This window comes from Gekko japonicus, unplaced genomic scaffold (assembly GCF_001447785.1).
Source record: "Gekko japonicus isolate JY-2015 unplaced genomic scaffold, Gekko_japonicus_V1.1 scaffold1, whole genome shotgun sequence".
In the NCBI taxonomy this organism is placed as follows: Eukaryota; Metazoa; Chordata; class Lepidosauria; order Squamata; family Gekkonidae; genus Gekko; species Gekko japonicus.
The window spans coordinates 3,240,323-3,268,012 of NW_015164181.1; the positions used below are offsets into that span (position 1 = coordinate 3,240,323).

Genomic DNA, 27,690 nt, shown 5'->3' on the forward strand with positions numbered 1-27,690 from the left:
CCGGTTTCGGACCGGCGTCCCCCAAAATACCACGAGAAATGTCAAGACTCGTGTGCCGTCAGGCCTTGTTACCGCGTTGTCTCTTGCTTAGCAACGAGACTGTGATCCGATGGGTATGGAATGGCGCTGGCGGCCGTGGGGACGGTAAGGAAGATAGGTCGTTATCAGCAAATGTGCCTTTCTCGTTTGCAGGCAGTGAGGCGCGCGTCATTTCCGGCATAGGACCTGCTCTGATTTCTAGGAACCGGCCTCCAAGGTGGGGGCGTGGTTAAGGGTGGTTGTGACGAAAGCATCAGAACGCCGGGTGGCGTCATAGTGTACCATGGTTACCATGGCGACTGGAATCCCGAACCGCACATTCGAGAACAGTGCCTAAAGGGAGGAATAGTTTGTATTTAATTATTACTATTATTAATACCTTTTTATAATTTAAAAGCACACAATGTGCATTATTTAGTTGCAGCCCTTACAACAGTCCTGTAAGGCAGGCCAGCATTGTATCTTCTGGATGTTTTGTTCTATTTGTGTGAAATTAATAACCCAGTGCCTATAGTCAAAATGATCAGTGAAGCAGGTGTAACCTAGTGGTTAAGCGAATAACCCTTATCAGCACAAACCAAATCTACAGTATTGGGATAATAATACTGACCTACTTGGCAGGGCTGTTGGAAGAAGTACAGCACGATAATTTGTGCGCAATATTTTGGATGCTGAAATTGCAAGTGTTGCTACTAGTCAATGCTTTTCTTTTATTTTCAGGCTGAACGAGAACCTTGTCGCCTTCATTTCTGCTCTGCTCAAAGTGGCTTGGTTTTCAGGCTGCAAACTCAGGTTGGAAAGAACTGCTGCAACTCATGGTTGGCTCCCACCCCACAAACACAGATTTGCCTGCTTGGGAGTGCTCTGATTTTCTAAATAATTTTCATCCAGCAAGATGGCAGGGGTGATGCTGTGTGAACCAACTGAACTATATAACATACTGAACCAGGCAATAAAACGTTCCAGGTTGACAGAGCCAAACTATTTATGCTTATTGGGTAAGTAATGGGAAGGGTCAAAGCGAATGGTATGCCTAACCTATCTCACGGAGGTGTTAGGAAGATAAAAGATGGTGTTATAAGCTGCTTCCAGTCCCCACTGGGGAGAAAAGCCGAGTACAAACATCCAAATTAAGATTAATAAATAATAGAGAACCAATTGTGGGATTCAAGCCTGTAATTAGATGCATTATGCTGTAAACTGGTTTGAAAACAATAATGTTGTAAAAGTTACATGCACATGAATTGTGGAAAATGGAATGGCTGGACCTCCATCTGCCCCAAAAGTTCTGAATTCCCTCCCCCACAAGACTTGTACATCACCCCCACTAAGAATCATTAGTCTATTCTACTCAGATCGGTCATTGCTCTCTAGTAGAAGTCTTCTCCATTCTGCTGCTTCTGATCTGATCTGGGGTTTGAACTGACAAACATCTGCCTGAAAAGATGCTGCTCATCTGTTGCTTTCCCCCAACCTGTACCAGCCTTCTGCTTTGCATTCGAGAGCTTAGTTGTCCCCAGGCCCACCTCGTGTTTGGCTGGATCTAGCAGAAGGGTTAATGGAAGGAGTTGTCAGAGTGGATCTTCTCCCACCTTTCCTGAGTAACCTGCTGTTTGTCCCAAAGCTCTCATCTGAAAATTGGAAGAGACTCATCGGCAAAACATGCCACAAGACGAGGGCGCTATGGCAAGAATCACTCTTCCACGTGCGGCTTGCATCAGGAGAGGAAAGGAGAGGGAGGCAATTTTACCTTCTTGTTGCTGCAACTCCTGATCCCGTGGTGCGGATTAGGCTTATGAGGCTCTGCTGGTCCTCAGAGAGGTGTAGCAGGATGAAGGGGAGGGCAAGGCAGAGAAAGATCTGTTCTGCTCTTCCGCTGGATCCACCCTTTGAAAGAGAAAGTCAGGAGTGCATGTCAAAATCAGGATCTGTTGTTTATTAGGCAGCAGGACAGGGGCTTGAACCCGCACCTTAAACTTTGCAGGCCTTTCATCCACACCCTTCATAGTTTCCAGGTGCCATATTGTATGGAAACAGCCCGTGTTCTTACAGTCTTAGGTGTACGAGGGTGTCATGGCTCAGGTGACCTGACGCTGCCACCACTCTGGTTCCAGGCTCCCTTGAGAAGGCTCAGAGCACCCTCCCAAGACCTTCTGACCTGCCTTTTGGCTGAATAATAGGCGTGAGGAGTGAACAATGAAAATAGTTTATTGTATAAGAGGTCAAACAAACAAGGTGCAGAAATATAACAGTAAGTGGGTGAAAAGAAAAGAAATCAAATGCCCTAGCTCACTATTCCAAGTGGCACTAGACTACTCACCCTTCCCTCAGGATGAGGGTCTCTTCCCCACAGCAGCCTCAGTCCCTTCTGGCTCCTGGGAAGAAGAACAGCTTTTCCTGCTGCACCAGATATTTTATTCCAAGCCCTCCTCTTTTCCTATTGGTCAATTTTGGCTCCAAAACCTCTCAGGGGCTTCTAGGAGTTGTAGCCCCAGCCTCATCTACTGCTAGCCAGGCTCCCTGGACCTAGTAGGCCTCTGGTGGCACAACCCAGATAATGACAGAGGGCTAGTAACTTGTTGGATTTAAAAAGAAAAAAAGTGTTAGAACAACATGGTTCTTGGGATTCCACAGGTTATACCTCATTCTCAGAACCACCTGGGAGGCCTAACCTTCCTCACTGGGAGAGACTGCTGTGTTTTCAGTTGAGGCTTTAAAGAAATGAATAGATAATCAGTGATAATTGAGCCCAAGTGTCTGTTTTGCATTTTAGACACTATTAATTGTTTGTATGCGACAGGGGATTACTTTTCATTTTGGAAGCTTTTACCTAGATGTAACAAACTAATCCCTTTTATAAACAAGTGTGTGTTAAGTGTCATCAAGTTGTGTGTGACTTTCTGTGACCTCCAGCAAGGGGATTTCAAGACAAGTGAGAAGCAGAGGGGGTTTGCCACCGCCTTCCTCTGTAGGGTCTTCCTTGGTGGTCTCCCTTCCATGTACCAACTCTGCTTGACTTACGAGATCTGACAAAATCGGGCCACCTTCCTCCCCATACACAAATAGTGTTTATTTATTTAGGACTGATCTAAAAAGTTGATGTCTCACAAATTTCTGCCTACTTGCCCCTCGAAGCAGCTTCTGCTTTAGGATCAGAATATCAATCAGATTAAAAAATATCCAACTAGTGAAACAGTCCATAAAGCCACATTGAAAACAGTACCCACACACATACACAAAAAGGCAAATGCAAAATTGAAAAGATAAAAATCAGTCACCGTGTCTGGTGATGTAAAAACAAACAGGGCAGGTAAAATCTTGACATCACTTGAGAAGCTAAGCAAAGAAATGCTACTACCCGGTGACGAAAACAAAGTGGATTCAGTACCGGGTGGATCTCAGGGGGGGGGGGGGGGTGCTTCAAAGGTGAGGTGCCACCGTGGCAAATACATTATAATTACTGCCTTGTTACCACTGACCCCCCCCTTTTTTTTCCAGAGCAGCAGTGGAGATGAGGATTTTCACAGTAATTTTTGCATACAAGTGATTATGATCTTGCAAAGCCCACCCTGCACCAGTGGGAATCGGGGGGGGGGGGGGGGGCGGGGGGGGCCTATTTGCGCATTGTCACCAGAACACTGCCACTTCTGGGGAAAGGGGGGGTGGAGGCACTGGCCTTTGTGGATGGTTTTAAAAAAAGAAATCTTATTCTCAAACCAACCTCTAAAGTTTTAAACAAAAGCGGTCGCATCACCAATGGCAAAGCCTGGTTTTTGTTTTTAAATCTTCAAGTGGGTCAGGCCTGTGCTCCCCATGGGGTAGCAGCCTCACCGGCCTCACCCGGGCTTCAGCCTTGCCCATTCCACATTAACAGCTGTATTCCATGTGACTAGGCACAGCTGTCCCCAAAGAATAAACATGACACACAATCCAGATATCTATCTGTCACATCAGGGTGGTGTACATGTTCTCACACATTCCAGCTGTCTCTAGTTACCAGGGACCTTCCCTGTTTTCCATAGTAAACCAGTGTCTGTGTGTTGTTACTGTTTTCTCCCCTTTTGGAGGTGCCTCGTTGAAATGCTGTGAGCACACCGGCTGCCTTGTCATTCTTTGTGGTTTAGCCCTCTCCCCAGGTGCTCCAGAAGTGACATCCGTGAGTGGGCGGATGGCTGCCTCTTGTCTCTAGTGTGCGCGCATGTGCTCACACAAACAAGCAGGTGCCATGCGGTGCCTAACCTGTCAGCTTACGCCCTGCAGCTCCTGCGGTATGTTCCGATCTGTTGATAACGTATTATAGGACAATTATGGTTTTGCCAAGCATATCTTTAACTTAAAGAGGGGAAAAAACCACCCTTCTTGCTTTGAAATCGCTGGGAGAGGGAAATGCTGTGACATGCAGAAGTCAGAGCAGAGGCTTTATTTTAAGTTATACCCCGCCTTTCTTCTTTTTTTCCGCCCCAAAAACAATTTATTAGGATATAATTAAAAAGTCAAACATATATCAAAGCTTATATTGTTATACATCCTTTCCTCCTCTCCCCCCCCCTTTTTCGGCTTCCCACAGTGCTCCAACCTCCAGCCCAATTCTTAGATTCTCTTCATACCTCCCTTTTTCACTATTCACATCTATAGGTAACTTATCTTTCAACTGTTATTCTTATACATTTATCTTTTCTTTCAACTATCCTTTACTATTCAATAATTATCAAAGCATAACAGATTGTCCTTTACATCCCAGTATTTCTCCTAATATTCTTTAAAGTCTTTCCAGTCTGCAAAAAATTCTTTTGCTTCCAAATTATTAAGTTTCCTTGTCATTTTATCCATTTCAACCATGAAAAGTAGTTTTTTTATCCAATCCCCAATTTCAGGGACCTTGTCTTGTTTCCAACATTGAGCGTATGTCATTCTGGCAGTTGTGATCATATACCACATCAATGTCCTTTTTGCCATATTAACTTCTTCCATCTTAAGTCCTAAAAGTAATATTTCCGGTTCTTTCCTAAATTTACATTTCACAATTTTTTCCATTTCTGCATGTATCTCAGCCCAAAACATTTTTGCTTTTTCATATGTCCACCACATATGATAAAACGAGCCCTCTGGCTTTTTATACCCCGCCTTTCTTTTCAATGGGGACCCAAACAGGCTTACACTGTGGAAGACCATGGATTTATGGGGGGGGGGGCTGACAGAGACAGTGCCCAAGGCTGTGGAGTAACTTCCTAGCTGAAGCTACATTTCAAGCAGCTAGTAACTCCCTAGCTTTCCGGGCAGTCCCGCACATTACAGTTGTTGCAGGACGCCCCAATGGCAGTTTCCTGCATCAAGGAACTCTAACCCTGCCTTTCTCGACAACGGGGACCCAAGGCGATTTATTTTATTCTCTTCTCAGTTTTACCCTCACGTCAACCCTGTGAGGTAGGTTCAGCTGGCCGTGACTGGCCTAATGTCCCCCAGCCAGCTTCCATGGCAGAGTCAGGATTCAAACCAGGGTCCCCCAGATCCTAGTCCGACAGTTTTCACCACTACACCAAACAATATGTAAAAGGGGAGCTCAGGCAGTGACAGGTGTGAGAACTGGGGGTATTAAAAGGTATTGTTTGTGAGCAACAACCTTGCACACTAGGTTAGTGTCCAAGAGAGAGCCACGTGCCCAAGATCACCCAGGCAGCCTGGCTGAGCATGGATTTTAAGATGGGTTTCCCCGGTTTAGCACTCTAACCACTGCGCGACATGATCTCTCCCTTCACTGAGTCTGCGCCTGAGCCTTGGCATTTGTACACAGGTCCAGGAGCTGCTCATTGCCTGGGGCCAACATGGCAACACTGATTTCCTGATTTTATCGGAGAGGAAATCCTGGGACAGGAATCGTGACTTATCAAGAGGGTGGAGGAATGCTCAGGAAAGAGCTGGCTGACCCTGTCTTCTCCCACTCGTGTGTGTCAGTCACCCTGTATACTTGTCGATAATCCCGTGCAGGCACTCCGACAATGCCATTTATAGGCCCACCGAGCTGGCTTCTTCCGCTACGGCCAAAGCCTCAAGGGTTTTGTACTCCATGCCAGAAATTCCTCAAATATGTGTTGGGAGAGATCTGCTGGTGCGCTACGAAAAACAAATTAGTCCTTTGTCTGGTTTGTCTCTGCTTATAAATTACTTTCTTTACTAAATGTGTGTACAGTTATTTTTTTTAAAAAAGTTTTCAGACCAGTTTACCGCAATGCACCTAATTGTTGCCTTGTATCATAGAATCATAGAGTTGGAAGGGATCTCCAGGGTCATCTAGTCCAACCCCCTGCAATCGGTTTTCTTTATTGTTGTTTCTTTATATATTTATGCCCTGCTCTCACCCACAATGGGGACCCAAAGCAGCATACATCAGCCCTATGAGGTAGGTGAGGCTGAGGGAGAGTTACTGGTCCATGGTCGCCCGGCAAGCTTTCGTAAGCAGAGTTGGTATTTGAATCAGGGCTTCCCACACCCTAGTCTGATGCTCTAACCATTGCCCCACACTGGCTTTCAGGAGGCAGCTGAAATTTCCAAACTGCAATAAAGGCAGTTTGGAAATTTCAAAAGATTTTGAATATGGTAGACCAGCTTTTGTATTAGCTATAGAGAACACCCCGGACCAGTATTCTACAGGCTCCACTGCTTACCAGTGAATTTCCAGGCCCAGTTCAAGGGGTGCCACTTTAAGCTATCAGATCCATAAGGGGCATGGGTCCATAGCAATATCACACAGCATCCCCCCAAAATCCAACATCCATCACACACACACACACAAGTAAAAAATGTAAAGGCATATTTCACTGTTATACTGAAAAAGGCTTACTTTTTAGACTAGAGGTGTCTTGCTATATCAGTAGAGCTGTCCATTTTATGTATATTTGCAGAATTTACTTTTTGGGCACACCTTTTGATTAGGAGTTCAAGGCCCATCAGTACTGCCAACAATTCAGGTTTAAAAAATAATAATCTTGATGGGAGAGACTCACCTGTTGCTCCCAGCCTGGCATAGGAAGAGAAAAGGACTAAGAGGAATCGGGATGGGACGCAGGTTCTGTCTAGGCACCTTCAGTTAGTTATGCATCCTTGCTTCAGGGGATTGATCCATTGACCTGTCTGCCTTTTTGCTTGTATGCTGTTAATTCTCAGATGCTCGTACTAAGCGGGAGTACTACGAAAGCCACCTGATAACAGCCCTAAGAGTGAAACAGGTGAGTTGTGTTTTTGGACATGTTGGCCATCAGTTTGGGTTATCTGTGGTTTGGCTGGAATCTTTCAGTACGTGCTTTTCAGCTAAGCTGGCACCGGCACTGCTGTGAGGCAAGGCTTGGGGGGGCTGTGGGGTAAGATTTTTTATTTATTAATTTAATTTATATCCTGCCCTCCCTGCCAAGGCAGGCTCAGGGCGGCTCACACAAAATATAAAACAATTGAAACAGAATTTGATAAAAACAGAGCTATATAATTATAATTAAGGGCACTACGGTCGGGGTCTCAACACCTCTTGGTGATGCCAGGCCCCCAAATTCCTGCTAAATTAAAATTCCTGCTAAATTAAAGATCAGTCTGGGCCCCTGTTTGACTAGACTTCTGCTCTGTTATTTTATTTTAATTCTTGTATACACAACTTTTCCACCCAATGGGGACCCAAAATATCTTAGCACACAGTACTTAATACTCTGGTTTCTTGTGTTTGTGCTTTAAAGAATCTGTTAGGCAAATACACCCCTCCGCAGTCCATCGACTTGGAGTGCGTCCAATACTGCATCGTGTACGATGGCAGAACGGATTCCCTGGAAGCTGCTTTTGACATGGATTATGACTTACCAGAACTGGATGAAGAACTGAAAGGTATTCCTGCCCCTGCCGTTCTTATTGTTGTTAAGCAGGCCAGCTGCTTCTGTGTGATAGGCCTGGTTCACACAAGATTCCACACGAAGCTAGTTCTCACTGAGGAGGCAGGAAGAGTTTTCCTGGGCTGTCCCTCTTCAGATCGTAGGTAGGAGCTCATGTGAATGGTGGGGGGGAAATCGCAAGCACACAGAAAACTAGCTTATCAAGGTTCTAGTCTAGCCTTTTCCCTGTTGTGTTACTTTTTCATATGGAGGAGAAGGCACGGCTTTGCATGGATAATGCCTGGGGGCAGCAGCAGGGCTGTGAGAAGAGAACACACTACAGTCCCACTGGCCACAGCCCCACCAATCACTTCTGTGGCCCACTGGTGCCCAGCTTCCGGTGATGGGCAGGGGCCAGCTCCACTGAGGGAGGGTCAGTCAGGTCCACAAGAGGGAGGAGGCGGGGTAAAAGGAGGCTCTAGTGAAGATGAAAAACGCTGGACTCAAAGAATATAAGGTGAAATTTGAAAAACAAATGTTGAGGTATTTAAATAGGTAATCTGACGAGGTAATGAAATCCCCTATTCTTTAGATACCTATGTAAATGCTTGTGTATGTGTGAAATCACATGGTTTTAGATTTTGAAATGAACTGAAGAATATAATAGATGAAGTATACAGACATACAACCTTTCATAGATTATAAAAACCGATACTTAAAAGTATGCAGAAGAACTTTCTAAGAACATAAGGTGGAACATGGAAAACAAATATGGTGTGAAGCAGGGCTATTTTGGGGCAGGAACGCACAGGAACGGAGTTCCAGCTGGCTCCCAAGCTGGCCACGCCCAGCAGGAACTCATTAGCATAATAGGCCACACTCAACAGCAGAAACTCATTAGGATTGGCTACAATTAGGGGTGTGTGGCCTAACATGCAAAAAGCCCTGGGTTTTGACAACAAACAAGGTAAAGAGAATAAGAAGCAATAGGTGGGTGTGGCTGGATGACCATACCGGGTAACACGGGGGTATGGCCTAATATGCAAATGAGCTGTGCTGTCGGTGTGGCCTAATATGCTAATGAGTTCCTGCTGTTGGGTATGGCCTATTATGCTAACGAGTTCCTGCTGGGCTTTTTCTACAAAAATAGCCCTGGTGTGAAGTATTCAAGCATGTAAACTGATAATGTAGCTGAACACACACATCCCATACATACATTTATGTCTTTGCGTGTTATATATTTGTGTGTTTGGTCGTTGCAATGTTTTATAAAAAATAAAATATTTGTTTAAAAAAACACATGCCGGACGCCCACGTTGTGGCAGAAGGTGTTCCGGCGGGGGGGGGGGGAGCCAGGTGAGGGGGTGCGACCCAACATCAGGAGTGCTACAGTAAAGGTGGCCTTTCCCCTGGGGGGGCAGATGGGGCATGACAACGTGGTGGAGAATGTGGGCAGTGGCTGCCGGGGGCGGACAGGGCGCGACACAGAAAGTGCAATCCCAGTTGATCTCGGCAGCATTTGGGGCTGGGGGGGGGAGGTTTTCTGGATTTCCAAGGCAGCTTGTTTGGCTGTTGTAGGATGCTGGACTAGATCTACAGCCTCTGCAGACCTGGAGCCTTCCATTAACCCCCAGCAGTGGCATGAAACCCACTGACCTGCAAGCCTGGAATATATCAGTCCTGTGCCAGAAAGGGGGAGGAGGCTGAATTATGATGGTACCATGATGGTAGTTAAGGTGCACACAAAAAAGCATTGAAGGACAAGAGTTGGGAGGCAGATGGGCCAGGTTGTGGGGAAAGAGAGGGCAAAGGGGAACTTTTGCATAGGTGGAGGACTAGGGAGGGTGGTCAGACGTTGATGAAGGTCAAGCCAGATTATGCCCTTGTTGTAATGAAGGCACGGAAACCTTAATGCATGTCATATACAGGGGTCATTTCCTGCAGGAGCACACAGGAGCGGAGCTCTGGCAGTAAAGAGCCCAGGGGGCGGGCACATGCAACAAGCCCCACCCCCTGCTCCCAGCAGCCCTTAGTCAGAGCAAGAAGCAGCCAGGTAAGTTGCAGAGCCCCGCTCCCCCCCAGTCCAAAACAGTCCAGTGGCACCTTTAAGACCAGGTTTTATTCAGGTACAAGCTCTCCCTCCTCTGCAAGGACAGACAAGGCCCAGATCCGCCATCCCCCCCCCCCCCAATAGCTAGCAATCCAAAACTGTCCAGTGGAGCCTGAGTGGTGGGTGTTGCCTTCTGACACACTTCCAGTGATGTCGGGGGTGTGGCATATGCAAATATGTTATGCTAATGAGTCATGCTAATGAGCTCCTGCACCTCTTTTTCTACGAAATGACCCCTGGTCATATATGATTGCAAGGCGTATAACAAGTATCCTGATACCCTTCCGTTTTCCACAACTATTCCTCTCACTTCCAGTCAAAAAATGCAACTCCTGAAGAATTTTCTGAATTATAGGCACCCTGAGGTTATACTTAAATTAGCCAAATTTGGTTGGCTTGCCTTAAGAACCAAAAGGTTATTAGCAGCTCCGCCAAGTAAATGTTTGGCTTTTAGCTATTTTATATGTATGTTACAATGGCTATGTCCGTCATAATTGCCATGTCCTCATAAGGTAAAGGTACCCTTGCTCGAAAGCCAGTCGAATCTGACTCTAGGGTTGCGGTGCACATCTCCATTTCAAAGCCGAAGAGCCAGCGCTGTCCGAAGACGTTTCCGTGCTCATGTGGCCGGCATGACTAAACACCAAGGCGCACGGAACGCTGTTACCTTCCCACCGAAGTGGTACCTATTTATCTACTTGCAATTTCTTGCTTTCGAACTGCTAGGTTGGCAGGAGCTGGAACTAGAGACGGGAGCTCACTCCGTCATGCAGCACCCGAGTCTCGAACTGCTGAGCTACCGACCTTCCACAGCCTGCAGTTCAGCGTCTTAACCACTTGAGCCACCGCAGCTCCTTCATGTCCTCATACCTGCATGTTAAATTTTATTATTTTATATTTTTATAACTGTTTTATTGGTTTTCTTGTTTAACCTACTTTGATTTTGTCTGTTTTAAAAGTGCTGGCTTTCGCCATAAATAAAATCATTCCTCCATTCAGATTGTGCTGGACTCAGGGAAGAGGGAGAAAGAGCAGGAAAGTTTTGGTAGGAAAAGGATTTCTGAACCAGTCTGTGCTGGAAGAGGATCTTCTTTGCTACTGAGTGATCTCGCCTCCTCTTGTTCCTCTTCCTCTCAGCACATAGTTACGAGAGGAAGGTGGTGTCTTCCTCTGCGCGGGCTAGCAGCAGATCCTTCCAGTCAATTCCTAACTAATCTTTTTCCCCCCCCCCACTTAGACTGCGAAGGGGATCCAGAAGCCTTGCTTCAGAAACGCAAACTGTCACCTAAATTTAGTAAGTTGAGAGTTTTGTTTCATTTGCTGCGGTGTCAGGCTGAGAGTTGTTACAGAGCCTGTGGTCCAAATCAGACGGGGCGTGTCTGGGTTCCCCCATCCCAACTCCCATGCTCTCACACGCAAACATTCCCACTGAATTCCCAAGTGCACAGGAGTCCATAAGAGCATAAGAACATAAGAGAAGCCAATGCTGGATCGGGCCAGTGGCCCATCCAGTCCAACACTCTGTGTCACACAGTGGCCAAAAATGCCAGGTGCTATCAGGAGGTCCACCAGTGGGGCCAGGACACCAGAAGCCCTCCCACTGTTATTCCCTCCCCCCGAACATCAAGAATACAGGGTGTCACTTGCCCCAGACTGAGAGTCCCTATCTATACCTTGTGGCTAATAGCCACTGGTGGACCTCTGCTCCATATGCTTATCCATTTCCGTCTTGAAGCCGTCCATGCTTGTAGTCCAGTTTCGATCAGGACTGCGGCACAGCAGGGGGAGAAGAGACTTTTAAAAAATAATTGTTAATTAATTGGATTACTTTCCCGCTCTCCCACACAACGCAGGGCTCAGGGCTGGTTACAACAAATGGATAAAACCAGGGCTCTTTTTGGGCAGGAACGGTGTTCCGGCTGGCTCCTGAGTTGGCCACGCCCAGCAGAAACTCATTAGCATATTAGGCCACACCCTGACAGCACAGCTCAGTAGCACATTAGGCCGCACCCCCATGTTACCAGAAGTGTGGTCATCCAGCCACACCCACCTTTCCCTTCTTATTCTGTTTACCTTGTTTGTTGTCAAAACCCAGGGCTTTTTTTGTAGCAGGAACTCCTTTGCATGTTAGGCCACACACCCCTAATGTAGCCAATCCTAGTGAGTTTCTGCTGTTGGGTGTGGCCTATTATGCTAATGAGTTCCTGCTGGGCTTTTTCTACAAAAAGAGCCCTGGATAAAACAATTAAAATAGTTAAAACATTCTTCCAATTAAGTTATATGAAACAAACAAATAATACAACATACCAGATGGCAATCAGGCATAGGTGCACAATGCTCCTGTAAGGTCTACATAGAAGTGTGCCCACAGTGGACCAGATACTGGGTAGTGGGCGAAAATCACTACCGGTAATCTCTGATCGGATAGTATAACAGGAGAGAGCAGGGTGAAGCAGGGAAGCCAATATAACTAGATTCAAAGGAGGGTTTGAGACAGAGCTCCAGATGCTAGGGAAAGGGTCACATAGGGAAGGCATTTACAGGGGTAATCTGTGGCACAGGCAACTGTAATGGATACATGTTGTGACCGAAAATTACTTTGAGGGGTGCTATTTGTCACAGTTGTGTGAGGAGGCCAAGTATTATTTATTTGTTTGTTTGTTTATTTAATTTCTAGCCCGCTCTCCCTGCACAGCGAGCTCAGAGCGGGGTACAACAAACATGAACATAATTAATTAACACAAGTAGAGCATTAAAAACATGATATAGTCATTAAAACCTCCAAACATGTAGTGGGGAGAGAATGGCCCCTGGACACTCGGTATCTCATAGAATCCTACAGCCAGCCTTGTGGCAAGCACTGGCTCTTAATCATCCTCCAGGTGGAATGCGACTCCTGGTTTATCTCTCAAGCGTGGAAAAGCTGAGAGGGATGTTGAAGAGACCAGGGCGGCCAAAGTGCTAAAGCCTGACCTCTGCTCTCCAGGGTCCTAGAACAGTGGTGGCGAACCTATGGCACGGGAGCCAGAGGTGGCACTCAGAGCCCTCTCTGTGGGCATGCGTGCCATCACCCCAAACAGGCCCAGACCATCATTAAAGTGTCGAATTCTCTGCCAAATCATTTTAAGTAAATGAAAGCATTTGGGATTGCTTTCCTTCCTTTGTTTGGATCATCTTAAGCTAATGTGTGAGTTGTTTTTTCTAAAGTAAAACCTCAGTATTCAGGTTAAATTGCCGTGTTGGCACTTTGCGATAAATAAGTGGGTTTTGGGTCGCAGTTTGGGCACTCGGTCTCTAAAAGGTTCGCCATCACTGTCCTAGGGGAAACCTAGGAGGAAATAGCCCGTTCAGGGAGGGTGCCGGCAAGGGGCACCCATTGCAACCGCCGCTCGTTTGCTTCTGTCTGCAGATGCCAAACACGGATCTGCCGCACGCTGCGCCAGAGTCATGCAGCGGTATACCCGCTTCCCTGTCCAGGTCCTGAGAGGCGGGTATGAGCGCTTCACCGCCTGTTACCATTTCCTGAGGACTGAGAAGGTATTCTGGATGCCTCAGGTGAGAGGGAAAGAATGTTGCTTCCGTGTCTCACTCAGACAAAGGGATTTGTAGAGTCTTTTTCTTTGTTCTGCTGGAATGCTGTCATCTATTTTACATTTGTTTATGTTTGTGCCACGTTGGGGGAACTTGTGCTTTTTGCAGCCCTTGGTGGGACATACAGAGTTCCCGAATGAATCAGGCCCAGGAGAATCTGATAGTTCAGGATGCCGATGGGCCGGGCATCGTGAGAGTCATGAAACTACTCAACCAGTTGAGCTGGCTATTGATTGGCTGGCCCTTGTGTTCATCACAAAGTCACTGTCGCCCCACCTGGTTTTGCTGAGTATTGATTGGGTGGTCCTTGTGACCGTCCCAAAGCTACTTGAGCGTACGCACACCCATTGCTGTGAGCGGCATTGCAAATTCAAATAACAGCGTGGTTTAAAAGAAATGGAATAAAAAGCTAAACATTGCCAGAAGTATGGAAAACATGGTTTTAATAAGCCTGTCCGTGTATGTGGTGAAACTCCATGCTGGGTTCATAGCCAGGAGGTGTGTATGTATGTGCATAGAGGCAGAGAGAAGCAAAATGAATGCTTGTTTCAAGTGCGGGGTGAGATGTACTGGCAATCCTGTACAGTGTTTTGGGGATGAAAACAGGGGACACACTTGTTAGTCCAAAGGCTGATTCACAGGCTGTGGTTGCCAGATAATGAGATATATAGCCTTCAGTACATATAGGGTCACCAATCCCCAGTTGGGGGCAGGGGATCCACTGGTTTGGAGCCCCTCCTCCCACTTCAGAAAGTGGGGGGGGGGATGGCGCTCCATTATACTCTATGCAAACCAGTCCCCATAGGGCATAATGGAGAATCGATCCATGGGTATCTGGGGCTCGGGGGGGGGGGCTGTTTTTTGAGGTAGAGGCAGAGGTCATTTCGGGGGGGATTGCGGGGGATCGCAGTTCTCCCGGGCGGGGCACACGTCGAAGCCCCGCCCCCTGCTTGCGGCCGCCCCGCTTCCAGCCCTCATTCAGCCAGGCGGAGGCAGGAGAAGAGGGAGGGTAAGTTGCTTCCTCCCCGCCTCTCCCCACCCCTGCCTGCCTGGGAGGGCCTTGGCGGGGCTTCCTTGCACTCCCGCCGGCCTTGCAGGTCCACCGCCGGGCCCCTGATGTCAGGGGGTGTGGCATATGCTAATGAGTTCCCCTAGCTCTTTTTCTACGAAACGACCCCTGGGTAGAGGCACCAGATTTTCAGCCTAGTTGGTGGTGTCTCTCCTGAAAAAAACCCCAAGTTTCAAAAAGATTGGACCTGGGGGATCCAGTTCTGTGAGCCCCAAAAGAAGGTGCCCCCATCCTCAGTTATTTCCAACGGAGGGAAAGCATTTAAAAGGAATGGGGTCCCTTTAAATGTGATGTCCAGAACTCCCTTCTGGCTCGTCGGCCTCACGTGGCAAACCTAGCAAATCACAAAAGTGATGTCACATCCCGGCTTCTGGCTCCACCCCCAAAGTCCCCAGATATTTCTTGAGTCAGACCTGGCAATCGTAAGTACATACGTATGCCCAGTAGGGTTAATAGTGGCTCCTCAAGGCCGTTTCACATTGGGAAAATTGTATGACGGGGAGGCTTAGGCCACTCTCCCCTTGCACCGTGCTCCTGGTATGGCAGAGACCCAGATGCAGCCCTCTGTCCTGCTTTGCTATTCTTCGCGACGTTCAGCTGGCATACCATGTATCCGTTCTTCCAGAGTATCTGCCCACTGGTCAGTGCTATAGTCCGGCAGGTGTTTCTGAGGGCCGGATACATGTGCCCCCCGTGGCCACCCTTTGCTCACCTAGAGACACGGGGAAAGAACCAGGACACTGAAGAATGAGAACGCCAGTAGTTCTCGCAACAATTATGACTGGTCATAGGGATGCTAGTTACTCGCTTTCAGCGTGAGTGAGCAGCGGGAAGGGAAAATAGTGTCACACAATGCATGAGGTCACTTCCAGCCACGGTACGGGAATTTGGTGATGTCACTTCCTGTTTTTCCCACTTCCTCCCCAGAGCCCAGTAGGGCTCCCACTGGTAGCTAGCCAAGGGTTGCCAACCCTCCGCAGACATCCTTCTATAGCCAATGAATAAATCAGGATGAAATAGGAACAGTGATTGATTGGGGCGGAGGCCAGAAAGTAGGCACCATCCCTGGTAATGGGGACGGTTGCAGTACAGGTGCTGTCTCCATCATGCTCTAGATGCCGTCCCTGTTTCCCACGCAGCTGCTGCCAGTTCGTGCACCATCCTCCCTCCCCAGACTTCTGGAGGGACAACCCTGCAATCTCAAAGCTGGGCAAGGCTGCTCTAGAAATCACATCCAATCAATATGTTGCTCTCGGCTGCAGCTTCTTTGATCACTTTTTGCTTGTGTCACTCTTAACATTTTTTTAAAAAGTAGCCTACATTCCTCACACACCCGCAGATTGATTATCTGCTTGAGCCTGGGGCCCTGCTGGGGGTGAGGGGGAAGGAATCCGAATCCTGTGCCGGACAAGTCGGATTAAGCATGCAAATGAGCCTCGGTGTGCTTGTGTTGCTTAATCGATCCTGATGCTCATACTCACGCGGGGGATGTGTGCCGACGCCCTCTTCCCTAACTAGGAGACTGCATGCAGGAAAGTTTCAGCTCTTAAGCTCAAACTGCCCAGACAAAAATCTGCTGCTGAGCAGAAGTTGGGTTTTATAGCGACTTTTAAAGGACAACTGAGACTAGAGATGTGAAGGCCCGGAAAAAAACCCGGAAAAATTCGGGGAAAAAACGGGGGTTTTCCTGAAGCCTTTTTGTTTTTTTCTGAAAAATTGGAAAAATTGAAAAAAGAAAAGAAAAAAAATGATTATGGAACATTTTATTTTAACATGATGAATAAAATATTTTAAGATAAGGTGTTCAAATATTTTCCAAATCATTTCTCATATATCAGATTGATCTAATTTCTGTGCACTGAGGACAAGCAAGTCCTAGGTCACAAACTGAACTCTCCAATGCAAGAACAAGATGCATTTCTTCCTTTAGGAGGTGCGATTGTCAGAAGAAAATAAAAAAGTTTCAGTTTTGTTTTTGCATGTGGGTGGGTATTCTGTTTGTAATAATTGTTTGGATACACTATAATACGCTAGTTGTGATAATTTAATGCCAAGTAAAAATGTCCATAGTCATATTTTATGTTCCTAAAGTAACAGAATGACTTTCAATCTAGAAAAGACAAAAGAAATGCCAAGGTAGCATTTTTTTCAATTTTTCCAAAAATTTCCGTTTTTTCCCGGAAAAAACAGAAAAAACCCGGGTTTTTTCCCGAGCTTCAAAATTTCCAGAAATTTTACATCTCTAGCTGAGACCCAGCGTGGTGTGGTGGGTAAAGTGTCAGAGTAGGATCTGGGAGACCCAGGTTCGGATCTCCGCTTGCCATGGAGCCGGGGCCAGCCTACCTCACTATTATAAAATGGAGGAAGGAAGAACGATGTTGTAAGCTGCTTTGGGTCTCCGTTGATGAGAGGTGGTGTAAATATAGATGAAAAGGATACCAACAGAGTTGTGGGTGAATGCACTTTTAGACTTCCATGGAGGTTGTCTCCAAAGAAATGAATTAAGGTGAGGCGGCAGAGCGAGATAGGCCATGCAAATGTTTACTTACATGAAGTAAGGTCTCAAGAGGGACTCTGGATTCCTTTCCCATTACGTGACGACTCAGTGCAGATTGCCTGCTTTCCATGTTGAGGGTCCTAGTTTCAGTTCCCAGGGTGTGCAGAACGATCCTTCATTGCAGAAGAGCTGCCACCAGCCACAGTAGACAGAACTGAACTACGCGGACCAGTGCTCCCTCTAAGCTATGGAGTCCTGCGAGCAAAAATTCTACTTTGTGAGCGATTGGCATTAAAGCTGTGAGCAGGTGATTTGGCTACTGCATGAATTGGTTTGCTCTGGAGCCACCCTTCCGGAGCGAAGACAAAAATGTGTGAGCCAGAGGCTAAAAAACTGTGAGCTAGCTCACACTAACTCAGCTTAGAGGGAACACTGCCGTGGTACAAGGCCAGTTTCATATATGCAAGATGTATCCCATTTGAGACCACGCTTGCCCTCAGGTGGGTTCCTTTGAAACCCCGAACAACAGCCCCGTCTATGCCTGAGACTGCTTTTTGCTGATTCAGATCATTGGCCCCCGGTCTTGTTCTTTCTCTTCTAAATGGCAAGCAGCTCTCCAGGGTCTCAGGCAGAGAAAGGACTTCCCCCAGCGCTTTGCTACCTGAGATTCTTTAACTGGATCCTCACAGGGATCATTACTGCTGGGCCAGAGCTCTTCCCAATAAAAGGTTAGGCAAGAAAGTCCCATTGTCTCCCTTTTGGTGTAATGGTTAAGTGCGCGGACTCTAATCTGGGAGAACCGGGTTTGATTCCCCACTCCTCCACTTGCACCTGGCTGGATGACCTTGGGCAAGCCATAGTTCTGATAAGAGCTGTCCTCGAAAAAGAGCAGTTTCTGTCAGAGCTCTCCCAGCCCCACCTACCTCACAGGGTGCCTGTTGTGGGGAAGGGAAGAGAAAGGAGTTTGTAAGCCGCTCTGAGACACCTTTGAGTAGTGAAGGGCGGGGTATAAATCCAATCTCTTCTTCTTCTTTTTTTATGATCCTCTGGTGTAGTGGTTAAGAGCGGTGGACTCTAATCTGGAGAACTGGGTTTGATAATGATTCCCTTCTCCTCCTACCCATGCAGCCAGCTGGGTGACCTTGAGTCAGTCACAGTCCTCTCAGAACTCTCTCAGCCCCACCTACCTCACAGGGTGCCTGTTGTGGGGAGAGGAAGGGAAGGTGATTTGTAAGCCGCTCCGAGATTCCTTTGGGTAGTGAAGGGCGGGGTATAAAACCAACTCTTTTTCTTCTCTGGGTGACCTTGGGTCAGGCACAAGTTCTCTCAGAGCAATTCTCTCAAGAGCAGTTCTCAGAGTTCTCTCAGCCCCACCTACCTCACAGCGGGGTCTGTCATGGGAAGAGGAACGGAAGGAGATTGGAAGCCGCTCTGAGACTCCGAGTGAAGGGTGGGGTATAAATCTCCTCCTCCTCCTCCTCCTCTAATCTGTTTTATTCAGGGCTCTACTGGTAGCAGGAGCTCCTTTGCATATTAGGCCACACACCCCTAGTGTAGCCAATCCTCCAAGAGCTTGCAGTAGCCCCAGTAAGAAGAGCTCTGTAAGCTCTTGGAGGATTGGCTACACTAGGGGTGTGTGGCCTAATATGCAAAGAAGCTCCTGCTCCATATTGTTTCCTCTGACTGGCAGTGGCTGTACAACCGTGGATGGTTTCCCCCAAGATCTGTGGTCTTACGGTTCTTCCACCGGTGATGAGCCTCACACCTTCCACCATCACAGCTTGAGCCTCAGCCCTCTGCCGTCAAACTGTGCCTCTGAGTGACCGCCCCTTTCCCCTGCTTGCATGCTGTTGGGTCCATTTCATCATATAAGAACAGATATAAATTGCTGCAAAGTTCACATATTGCAATAGATAGACACTAATAAACGTGACAACAATGACGCTTCGTGATGTTTTAATTCTTTTGCTCTACAGAGCACAAGACGTCATGAACCAAAGATGACATCAACTAATGCAGAGAGACGAACATCTCGAGTGGTTGTTCGTTTCGAGAACTCTTTATCAACCAGAATTCAGTTCTCAGGCTGTCTTTTTTACATTCAGTAGTGATATCAATCTTATCCAGCAAGGCTTCAACAGCTCACAGCTTAACAAGTCTAAATTTCGGACGACAATTTATTGTTCTCCCTATTGTAATGTGTGAACTTTGCAGCAATTTATATCTGTTCTTATATGTCTATTGTATTGCTGTTCCCCTAAATATCATTTACTATTGAGGTTGCTCGGGTCCATTTTATTAACAGTGGGCTGTAGCAGTCAAGGAGGCCCCACAGTCTTAAAATGTTAGGATGCCAGGCTGCCCTGGGACCACGGTCCAACCCCACATAAGCAGCCTGGTTGACTGCAACAGGAAAAGTAAGCGCCCGTTTAAGCAACTTTAAAGCTTCTGAGTGGATTGTACACAAGTCTTTTAAGCCCTCCGACCCAGCCCAGAACTTGAACTTTGATTGATTTGGCGGGCTTCCGATTTCAGAAGTGTGCCCTTCATTGTACCTTTTGATTCTTCCACAGGAACTAGAGGAATTGCTGCCTTACCCAGTTGAGATCATTCCGAAGAAGCTGTACATGGGAGATTACAGGCAAGCCGGCGATCGGAAGCTACAAGAAGGACCTGAAAATCATAGCCCATATCAACATCTCCGAGGAGAAGGACTTAGTGTGAGTCGCGTGGTCTGAGGCAGAGGCGTCGAACTCATTTGTTATGAGGGCTGGATCTGACGTAAATGTCACTTTGTCGGGACGGGCTGTGTGCCGGATGGTCTACGGGGCGGGGAGGCCTGGCCACCAAGTCATGTGATCGGTAGCAGGACTAGGGCTGCCAATTCCCCCCGGGGGGTGGATTTCCCCCTGCTTTGGAGGCCCGATTTCCGCCGCCACGGAATCGGGCCCCGGGGGAAACCCCACCCCGGCGTGCACGTCACCCGGATGTGACGTGATGACGCCGGGCACGCTGGGGGCGGGGCCACAGCCATTTGAGGGGAAAACATAGAGTTTTCCCCTCAAATGGCTGTGGCCCCGCCCCCAGCGTGCCCGGCGTCATCACGTCACATCTGGGTGATGTGCATGCGGCGCGCGTGCGCGCTCAAGACGCTGAACGGGAGCCCCCCGCCGCAAGGTAAGAACGATTTGGCAACCCTAAGCAGGACTAGGCCTGTGATGTGTGGAAGAAACTGCCAAAGAATGCCCCCCATGGGCCAAAGCCCAGCTGCTGCATGGGGGAGGGGCAGTAATATGGCAGCAGAGCTGGTTGCCAGCAGGCCCCAACAGAGGATCATCTGCACCCCCCCATGTGTGAACGCTGATCCCTGCGGCCATCCGGGACAGCATCCCTGGAGCTGCAGGCCGAGTGGAAAGGTATGAATGTGACTGCGGTGGCTCCCAACTTTCCAGTGAGGCTATTCCTGAAGTGAAGGGGTTCTGCTTGACTGGTGCAGACGAGGTTGTTCCACCGTGCTGAAGCCACAATTGGAGTGGCTCCACTTCCAACCAAACAGCCTCCTGTTCCCTCCCTCGCACCAGTTGCTCTTGGGCCACATAAGAGCCCCGGAGAGCCAGTTTGGTGTAGTGGTTAGACGCGCGGACTGTAATCTGGGAGAACCGGGTTTGATTCCCCACTCCTCCACTTGCACCTGCTGGATGACCTTGGGAAAGCCATAGTTCTAATAAGAGCTGTCCTTGAAAAAGAGCTGTTTCTGTCAGAGCTCTCTCAGCCCCACCTCCCTCACAGGGTGTCTGTTGTGGGGAGGGGAAGGGAAAGGAGTTTGTAAGCTGCTCTGAGGCTCCTTTGGGTAGTGAAGGGCGGGGGATAAATCCAATCTCTTCTTCTCCTCTTCTTCCGGATGGGCTGGTTCGAGCTCCCAGGCCTTATGTTTGACACCCCTGGTCCAAGGTGATAGCAGCACTGAACGGGGCTGCTCCTCCAGCCTTGCAATAGAGCCCAGAAAAGTTACTCGTCCATAATAAAAATGTGTATTGGCCCACGCATCCACAGCAAAGGAGCCAGCTGCCGTAAACCTTTCTCTAGTGCATACAATGCTGTTGTTTTAGCCCTTGGTTGGTGTGGTGGAGTGGTTAGGAGTGTGGGACGAGGACTCGGGAGAACGGCATTTAATGTGTTGCGTTTAGAAGCTTCTTTGTTTTAGCTCTGTGTCAGATTTCTGCAGTCCTATAACCTGCACCCAGTTTTTGTTTAGGCTTTACAAATGTAGTCACTTAATCATAAAGGTGCTTGGGCACTAAGAAGCTGTGGTTTCCTTTAGGAAGGCATTGCCTCAAGCCGCAGTGCTCCAGGATGGCTGTCAATAGGCCTGAAGTTTAAGTCTATCTACATCCAGTGGTTCCAATGGAAAAATCTTACTCCCTGTTGTCTGGTGTGGTCTCTTCCTTGTCATATTTGGAGCTGTAATTTATTCTATTTCGTGCCAAATAGAGCTTTGCTATCACAAACCTATCAGCTGGAATCTGCCTGATCTTCTTACCGACCTGGTGATTGTTTGAAACACGCTCAATACCACTTTCCTGGATTTCCCAAGCACCTGAACAGATTTTCTCTTTGCTCTTTCTTAGCTTCCCAGAAGATAGTGAGGACCTCCTTCACATACCTATTGCGGATTCTCCAGAGGCAGATATGTTCCCCTATTTTGGAAAAATCTGCCACTTTGTTGGTGAGTAGATCAAAACGTTCTCCCTCCCCAGTGTCCCAATTATGGTGGGCAAGGGACACATATCCTTCAGACAGGACAATCTCATTCCCCTGATTTGCTGGCTACAGATTGCAACAGATTGTCCCGAGACTGGAAGTCACAGGAGTGCGATGGATTTACATAATGCTCCCAGCCAAATGCCCGGCTGAATGGTCGATAAAGATCTGAGAGGTCTCGCAACAATAGAAGAAGCTTGCAAGGCTCCCTGACTGGCTGGCTTACCGAGATCTCTGATGATTTACATAATGCTTCCAGCTGATGTCAGGCTGAATGTCAGTCAAGATCTTAGAGATCCAGCTACAATACAAGAAACTGGCTGGGCTTCCTGACTGGTTGACTTGCTGAGGTCTTTTCTTTTGGGCTTGAATGTTCTGGAGGCAGCAGGCAATAAAGACTTGAAGCCAGTGGTTTGTGCTGAGCAGATGGATGTCCAAGATGATTAGCAAGAGGCAAGGCAAGATGTTAGCTGGCTACAAATTAATAACCTAAGAGCCCGGCTGGATAAACCAATGGACTTACTAGTCCAGGATCCTGTTTTCACACGTCTAGCCAGGTGCTTCTGGGAAACACATTAGCAAGAGACATTCTATCTTTGTTTGTTCCCCAGTAATTGTTATCCTGGTCACCTTGCTTATTTAATATATATGCAGAGTACATCATGCGAAATGCTGGCCTGGATGAATCACAAGCTGGAATTAAGATTGCTGGGGAAAAGATCAACAACCTCAGATATGCAGACAATACCACTCTAATGGCAGAAAGTGAAGAGGACCTAAAGAGCCTCTTGCTCAGGGTAAAAGAGGAGAGCGCAAAAGTGGCCTTGAAGTTCAACATCAAAAAAACTAAGATCATGGCATCCAGCCCCATCACTCCTTGGCAAATAGAAGGGGAAGTCGTGGAAGTAGTGACAGACTTCACGTTCCTGGGATCCCAAATCACCGCAGACTGTGACTGCAGCCATGAAATTAAAAGACGCCTGCTCCTTGGGAGGAAAGCGATGGCGAATCTAAACAGCATGATAAAAAGTAGAGACATCTCCCTGCCAACAAAAGTCTGCATGGTCAAAGCAATGGTATTCCCAGTAGTCATGTATGGCTATGAGGCCGAGCGCTGAAGAATAGATTCTTTTGAACTATGGTGCTGGAGAAGACTCTTGAGAGTCCCTTGGACTGCAAGAAGATCAAATCAGTCAATCCTAAAAGAAATCAACCCTGACTGTTCCCTGGAAGGCCAGATAATGAAACTGAAGCTCAAATACTTTGGCCACCAAATGAGAAGGGAGCAATCACTGGAGAAGACCCTGATGCTGGGAAAGATTGAAGGTCAAAGAAGACGGGGACGGCAAAGGATGAGATGGTTAGACAGTGTCATCGATGCAACGAACATGAAATTGAGCAAACTTCAGAGGACAGCGGAAGACAGGAGGGCCTGGCGGGATCTGGTCCATGGGGTCGCGAAGAGTCGGACTCGACTGTGCAACTGAACAACAACAACAAATTGTTATTCAGAGGTACACTGGCTCTGACCATGGAAGTTCCATTCCACCATCATGGTCAATTGCCACTGATAGGCATTTCGTCCTCCATGAATTGGCTTTAGCCCACTTGGAAAGCAATTTTTAAAAAGAGGCATTAAAAAAAGAGGCCATCCCCACGGTGTGCAGCAGCAATTTCCACAAGATGATCCTGCATTGCACGAAGGACTTCCTTTCACCCATCCTGAGAATACTGCACTGTGACTTCACTGGGCGACCCTAAGCGAGAGCATTATGGGAGAAGTAGGCAAAGCTGTCCCTGTCCACATTTTCTACATGAAGTTTATTAAAGCGGCAGGATTTGGACAGCTCTCAGGCAGCCAAGTTCCTTCCAGCAGTTTTGGGAACAAACCTGAATTCCAAAAGCCGGCTCAGGCCTCACTCCAGTGGCTATTTGCGATAGTACCTACATAGATCCTTCATGTTTAGCAGTAGCAGACTTCTGAATACCAGTTGCTGGGGGCAAATAATGGGAGAAGGCTGTAGCCCCCATGCTGACTTTTTCTCACAGTACAAGTTGACTTTAAAACAGAACTCCTCTCTTCCTGGAGCTTGTTCTTTTCAAATTAGCATCGAAGCAATGTAATAAAAGTTTTTCTTTTTTTTCTTCCTCCAGATCGTCATGTACCTCATGGAGGAGTCCTGGTTTTCTCCGTCTTGGGGATAAGCAGGTGCAGCACTGCGGTGATGGCCTACCTCATCCACTCATGCAGCCTTTACTTAAAAGTAGGTGCATCTACAGGGGAATGGGGAAAAAGACAACCTTTTTCAGTTTTATAGCTTCTCTCCAACCACTATCAGGCATTCAAGGCGATGCCAAAAATCCAGATCCATTTACAATAAACAGCGAAGAACATGACAACACAATTCATTGGAACAAACTTTGAGTCCAGTGGCACCTTTAAGATCAGCAAAGTTTAATTCTGGGCATAAGCTTTTGTGTACAGACACACTTCAGCTACACTGAAACAGACTTCCTCAGACCTTACATATAGAGGTGCGGAGGGGTTAGTTGCCAGGAAGAGCTAGTTAGAGCCAAGATGCATATCTTTGTTGCTCAGTTACTTGTGCATCTTGACTCTCACTAGCCCTTCCTGGCAGCCAACCCTCCCCTCACCCTTGGTCTACATTTATGTAAGGCTTGAGGAAGTCTGTTTCAATGTATATAAAGAAGTGTTCATGCACACATTGTTGGTCTTAAAGGTGCCCCTTGACTCAAACTTTGCTCTGTTTCAGACCAGCACGGCTACCCCACCTGAATCGAACACAATTCACTGTATGACTAGTCAGTAGCACACCAAACGGGATGGATCAATACTTGGGTTATGCTGCCTGGCTTGAGTGTCCAGATTGTTAGGGTACTTCCACATAACTGTGAAAGCTGGGATTTGGTAACCCAACTGCTGGAAAAGCCTATGGACTGGTCATTGTGGGTCACTCTCAGAATGGGGCACAATGTCCACCACCAGGTACTTAAGAGATAAGTGAAATTGGCTACCCAAGTAACTGGTTAACGAAGACATGCAAAAAAAAAAAAAGTTAGTCTTGTTCTCACCTTCAGGGACATGGCTCTGGCTTGCTTGGAGGTATAGATTTCCTCCATGTGGAGGTCTTGCTCTGTAGTCCCCCCCCCCCCCCCCAAACCCCTGGGGGGGGGGGGGTTGGGGGCAGGACTTCAGTCTAACATTTGTTGTGCAGTCGCCGTCCTTACAGGTTTCCCCCAACTCTGTTGTGTGTTTCCCCCCAATCTACTTTGATATGATCTTTCCTGAAAAAAATTAGACCCAAAGTGGATTTGGGAAAAGTGTGGACAGGAAGGTACAGATTCCCACCCTTCCCTGCTCACATTCGATGCTGTTTCTCCCTTCCACAGCCTACATGCTTTTTACTGTCTATTTTTTTAACTGGTAGTAGCTGGATCACTATAGCATCATTACATTACTAGAAATAAGGCCCGTTGTGGAAATAAATACAACGAGAGCTAGAAAGAGGCTCTGGGAGAGTGCTCTGGCTTTGGGCAAACAGTGTCAGTCTGCTTTTAAAACATGAACCTGGGACCTGCACACCACCAGAATACAGCAGGTTCCATATGCAACTGACATTCCAACTGCCTTGCGGGGGGGGGCAGAAGTCAGCTGAAGTCAAAGGGGCAGATAATGGTAGGTTGGTGGCTAGCTGGGAAGGAGATGGGGTTGCCAACTACATGCTGACAAATTCCTGGGGATTTGAGGGGTGGAGCCTGGAGAGGGTGGGGTTTGCAGAGGGGTGGGACCTCAGACAGGTAGAATGCCATAGACTCCACCCTCCAAACCAGCCATTTTGTCCTGGGTAACAATTGCTGCCAATCTCCAGGTGAGGGCTACAGATTACTCACAATTACAACTGCTCTTCAGGTAGCAGAGATCAGTTCCTCTGGAGAAAACAGTGGACTCTGTCATTATACCCTGCTGAGGTCACCACAGCAAATTGACACTGTTTGCCCAAAGCCAGAGCACTGCCCCAGAGCCTCTTTCTAGATCTCGTTGTATTGCTTTCACAACGGGCTTTACTGCTAGTTATATATAAGGAGAGATAGCGATATAACTATCCATTTAAAAAGTAACAGCTGGCGAAAAGCCTACTAGTGGGGGGAGGCAAATGGGAGGCATTGGGGGGATACGTCAAGGAATACCCCAGTGTCTGGAAGTTCTGTTGCCATTGTGAATGCAAGAGCTGAACGGGAAGCTGTCCCCATGTGGAAGCAACCATAGTCGAACTTTGCCTCTCTTGTATCAACCTACAATCTCCCAGATCCTGAGAAGCGGAGCCTGGGACCTGCTATCACTTGCTGGATTAAACCAACTGAAGTTTAGTTTCTTTCCCTGCCTACCCCCTGGCCTGTAATTGGGGAGGGGGAGCTGTCTCAGGCCGACTTTTCAATTCTTCTCTGAGCCACTGAAACAAATAGTACGAACCAGTGTGGCCAGTATTGCATTCTTACTTGTCACTCCCTTCTGAGGAAATGTGCAATGTGTCTTAAGCAGAATTTTCTGTCCAAGGCTGCAATCCTATTCACGCTTTCTTGGGACATAGATGCCCTTGAATACAGCGGACTTAGTTCTGAATATGCAGATGCAAGGCTTTTTTTGTAGAAAAAGCCCAGCAGGAACTCATTAGCATAATAGGCCACATCCAACAGGAGAAACTCATTAGCATATTAGGCCACACCCCCTTCCCTGGGGAAGGGAAAGAAAGGCATTTAAATCCCCCCCCCTTTCCTGAGTTTCTCTGCAAAAGCGGAGAGGCTTAGGGGAAAAGGGGGTATGTCTGCCCGCCTCCCCTTCTCCTCTCCAGCCAACCCGTGGAGGCGGGCAGGCTGGCTGGAGAAGGGGAGGGCAGGCAGGTAGGCAGACATGCTTGCATTCCCTGCCCAATATTCTCCAGGTGCCCTGCGGCTGTGGGTCACCTAGAGAAGATTGGGCAGGGAACCCAGGCATGTTCAGAGGTTTTGGCTGTAGGCGTGGCCTACTCAGAAGCCAGCCGGAACTCCGTTCTGGTGCGTTCCTGCCCAAAAATAGCCCTGTACAGATGTAGGATGGCACTGAACATCCAGCAGATAGTAGGGCCAGACTAGGCGTTACAGTGGCATTTTAGAGCTGAACTCGGCCATTTAAAAATGCCACGAGGGACCTTATGATATTTTGTTTCCCACCTCCTGTGCCTTTTCAAGTGCCAGTGTTTAAACAGCATTGCCGTCCACACCATAACATCTAGTTTTGCCCTTAGATAGATCTTCATGACCCACCTTCACTGTTATAGTCTAGAAGGCTGGCCAAGTTCATTCTTTGAGATCATGAGCTAAGCCTACCCCTGTGCAGAGGTTGATGGAGAAACTGTTATGTAGTTCCTCATGACCAACCCAAGCTCTCGGACTGTCTTTGTAGAACGCTTGGAGCTATGTCCAGAAGTGCAAAACGAACATGCGGCCAAACCGGGGTTTTGTGCAACAGCTATCAGAGTGGGAACGCCGGATCTACGTGGCAACAATCACTGATGTCTCTGAACCTTTTTACTGACCAAAGGCAGCTGGCAAATAAGGGTTCTGGAATGTTGATTGTAGGGGCAATGGTCTTTTTTTTGGGGGGGGGTTGCTTTCAGGAAGCTCTTCTTTTCTTTTTTTAAATCTCTTTACATACCTTTTGTCCTGAAGTGTTTATTACCTGCACTGGAGGCAGTATTAAGGCCTTCTGTGAGTTTCA

At 47.6% G+C, this 27,690-nt stretch overlaps 1 protein-coding gene across 1 annotated transcript; it reads left to right on the forward strand.

Moving 5' to 3' along the window:
• The first annotated feature begins 9 nt into the window (after positions 1-9).
• On the forward strand, positions 10-27,602 carry STYXL1 (serine/threonine/tyrosine interacting-like 1). The gene is given in 11 exon segments (XM_015408033.1): positions 10-144; positions 760-1,037; positions 7,201-7,262; positions 7,758-7,902; positions 11,234-11,290; positions 13,406-13,551; positions 19,727-19,819; positions 19,821-19,873; positions 21,782-21,879; positions 24,069-24,178; positions 27,376-27,602. Coding segments are annotated over 10 exon segments (999 nt in total). The 5' UTR covers positions 10-144; positions 760-934; the 3' UTR covers positions 27,508-27,602.
• The last annotated feature ends 88 nt before the right edge of the window (positions 27,603-27,690 follow it).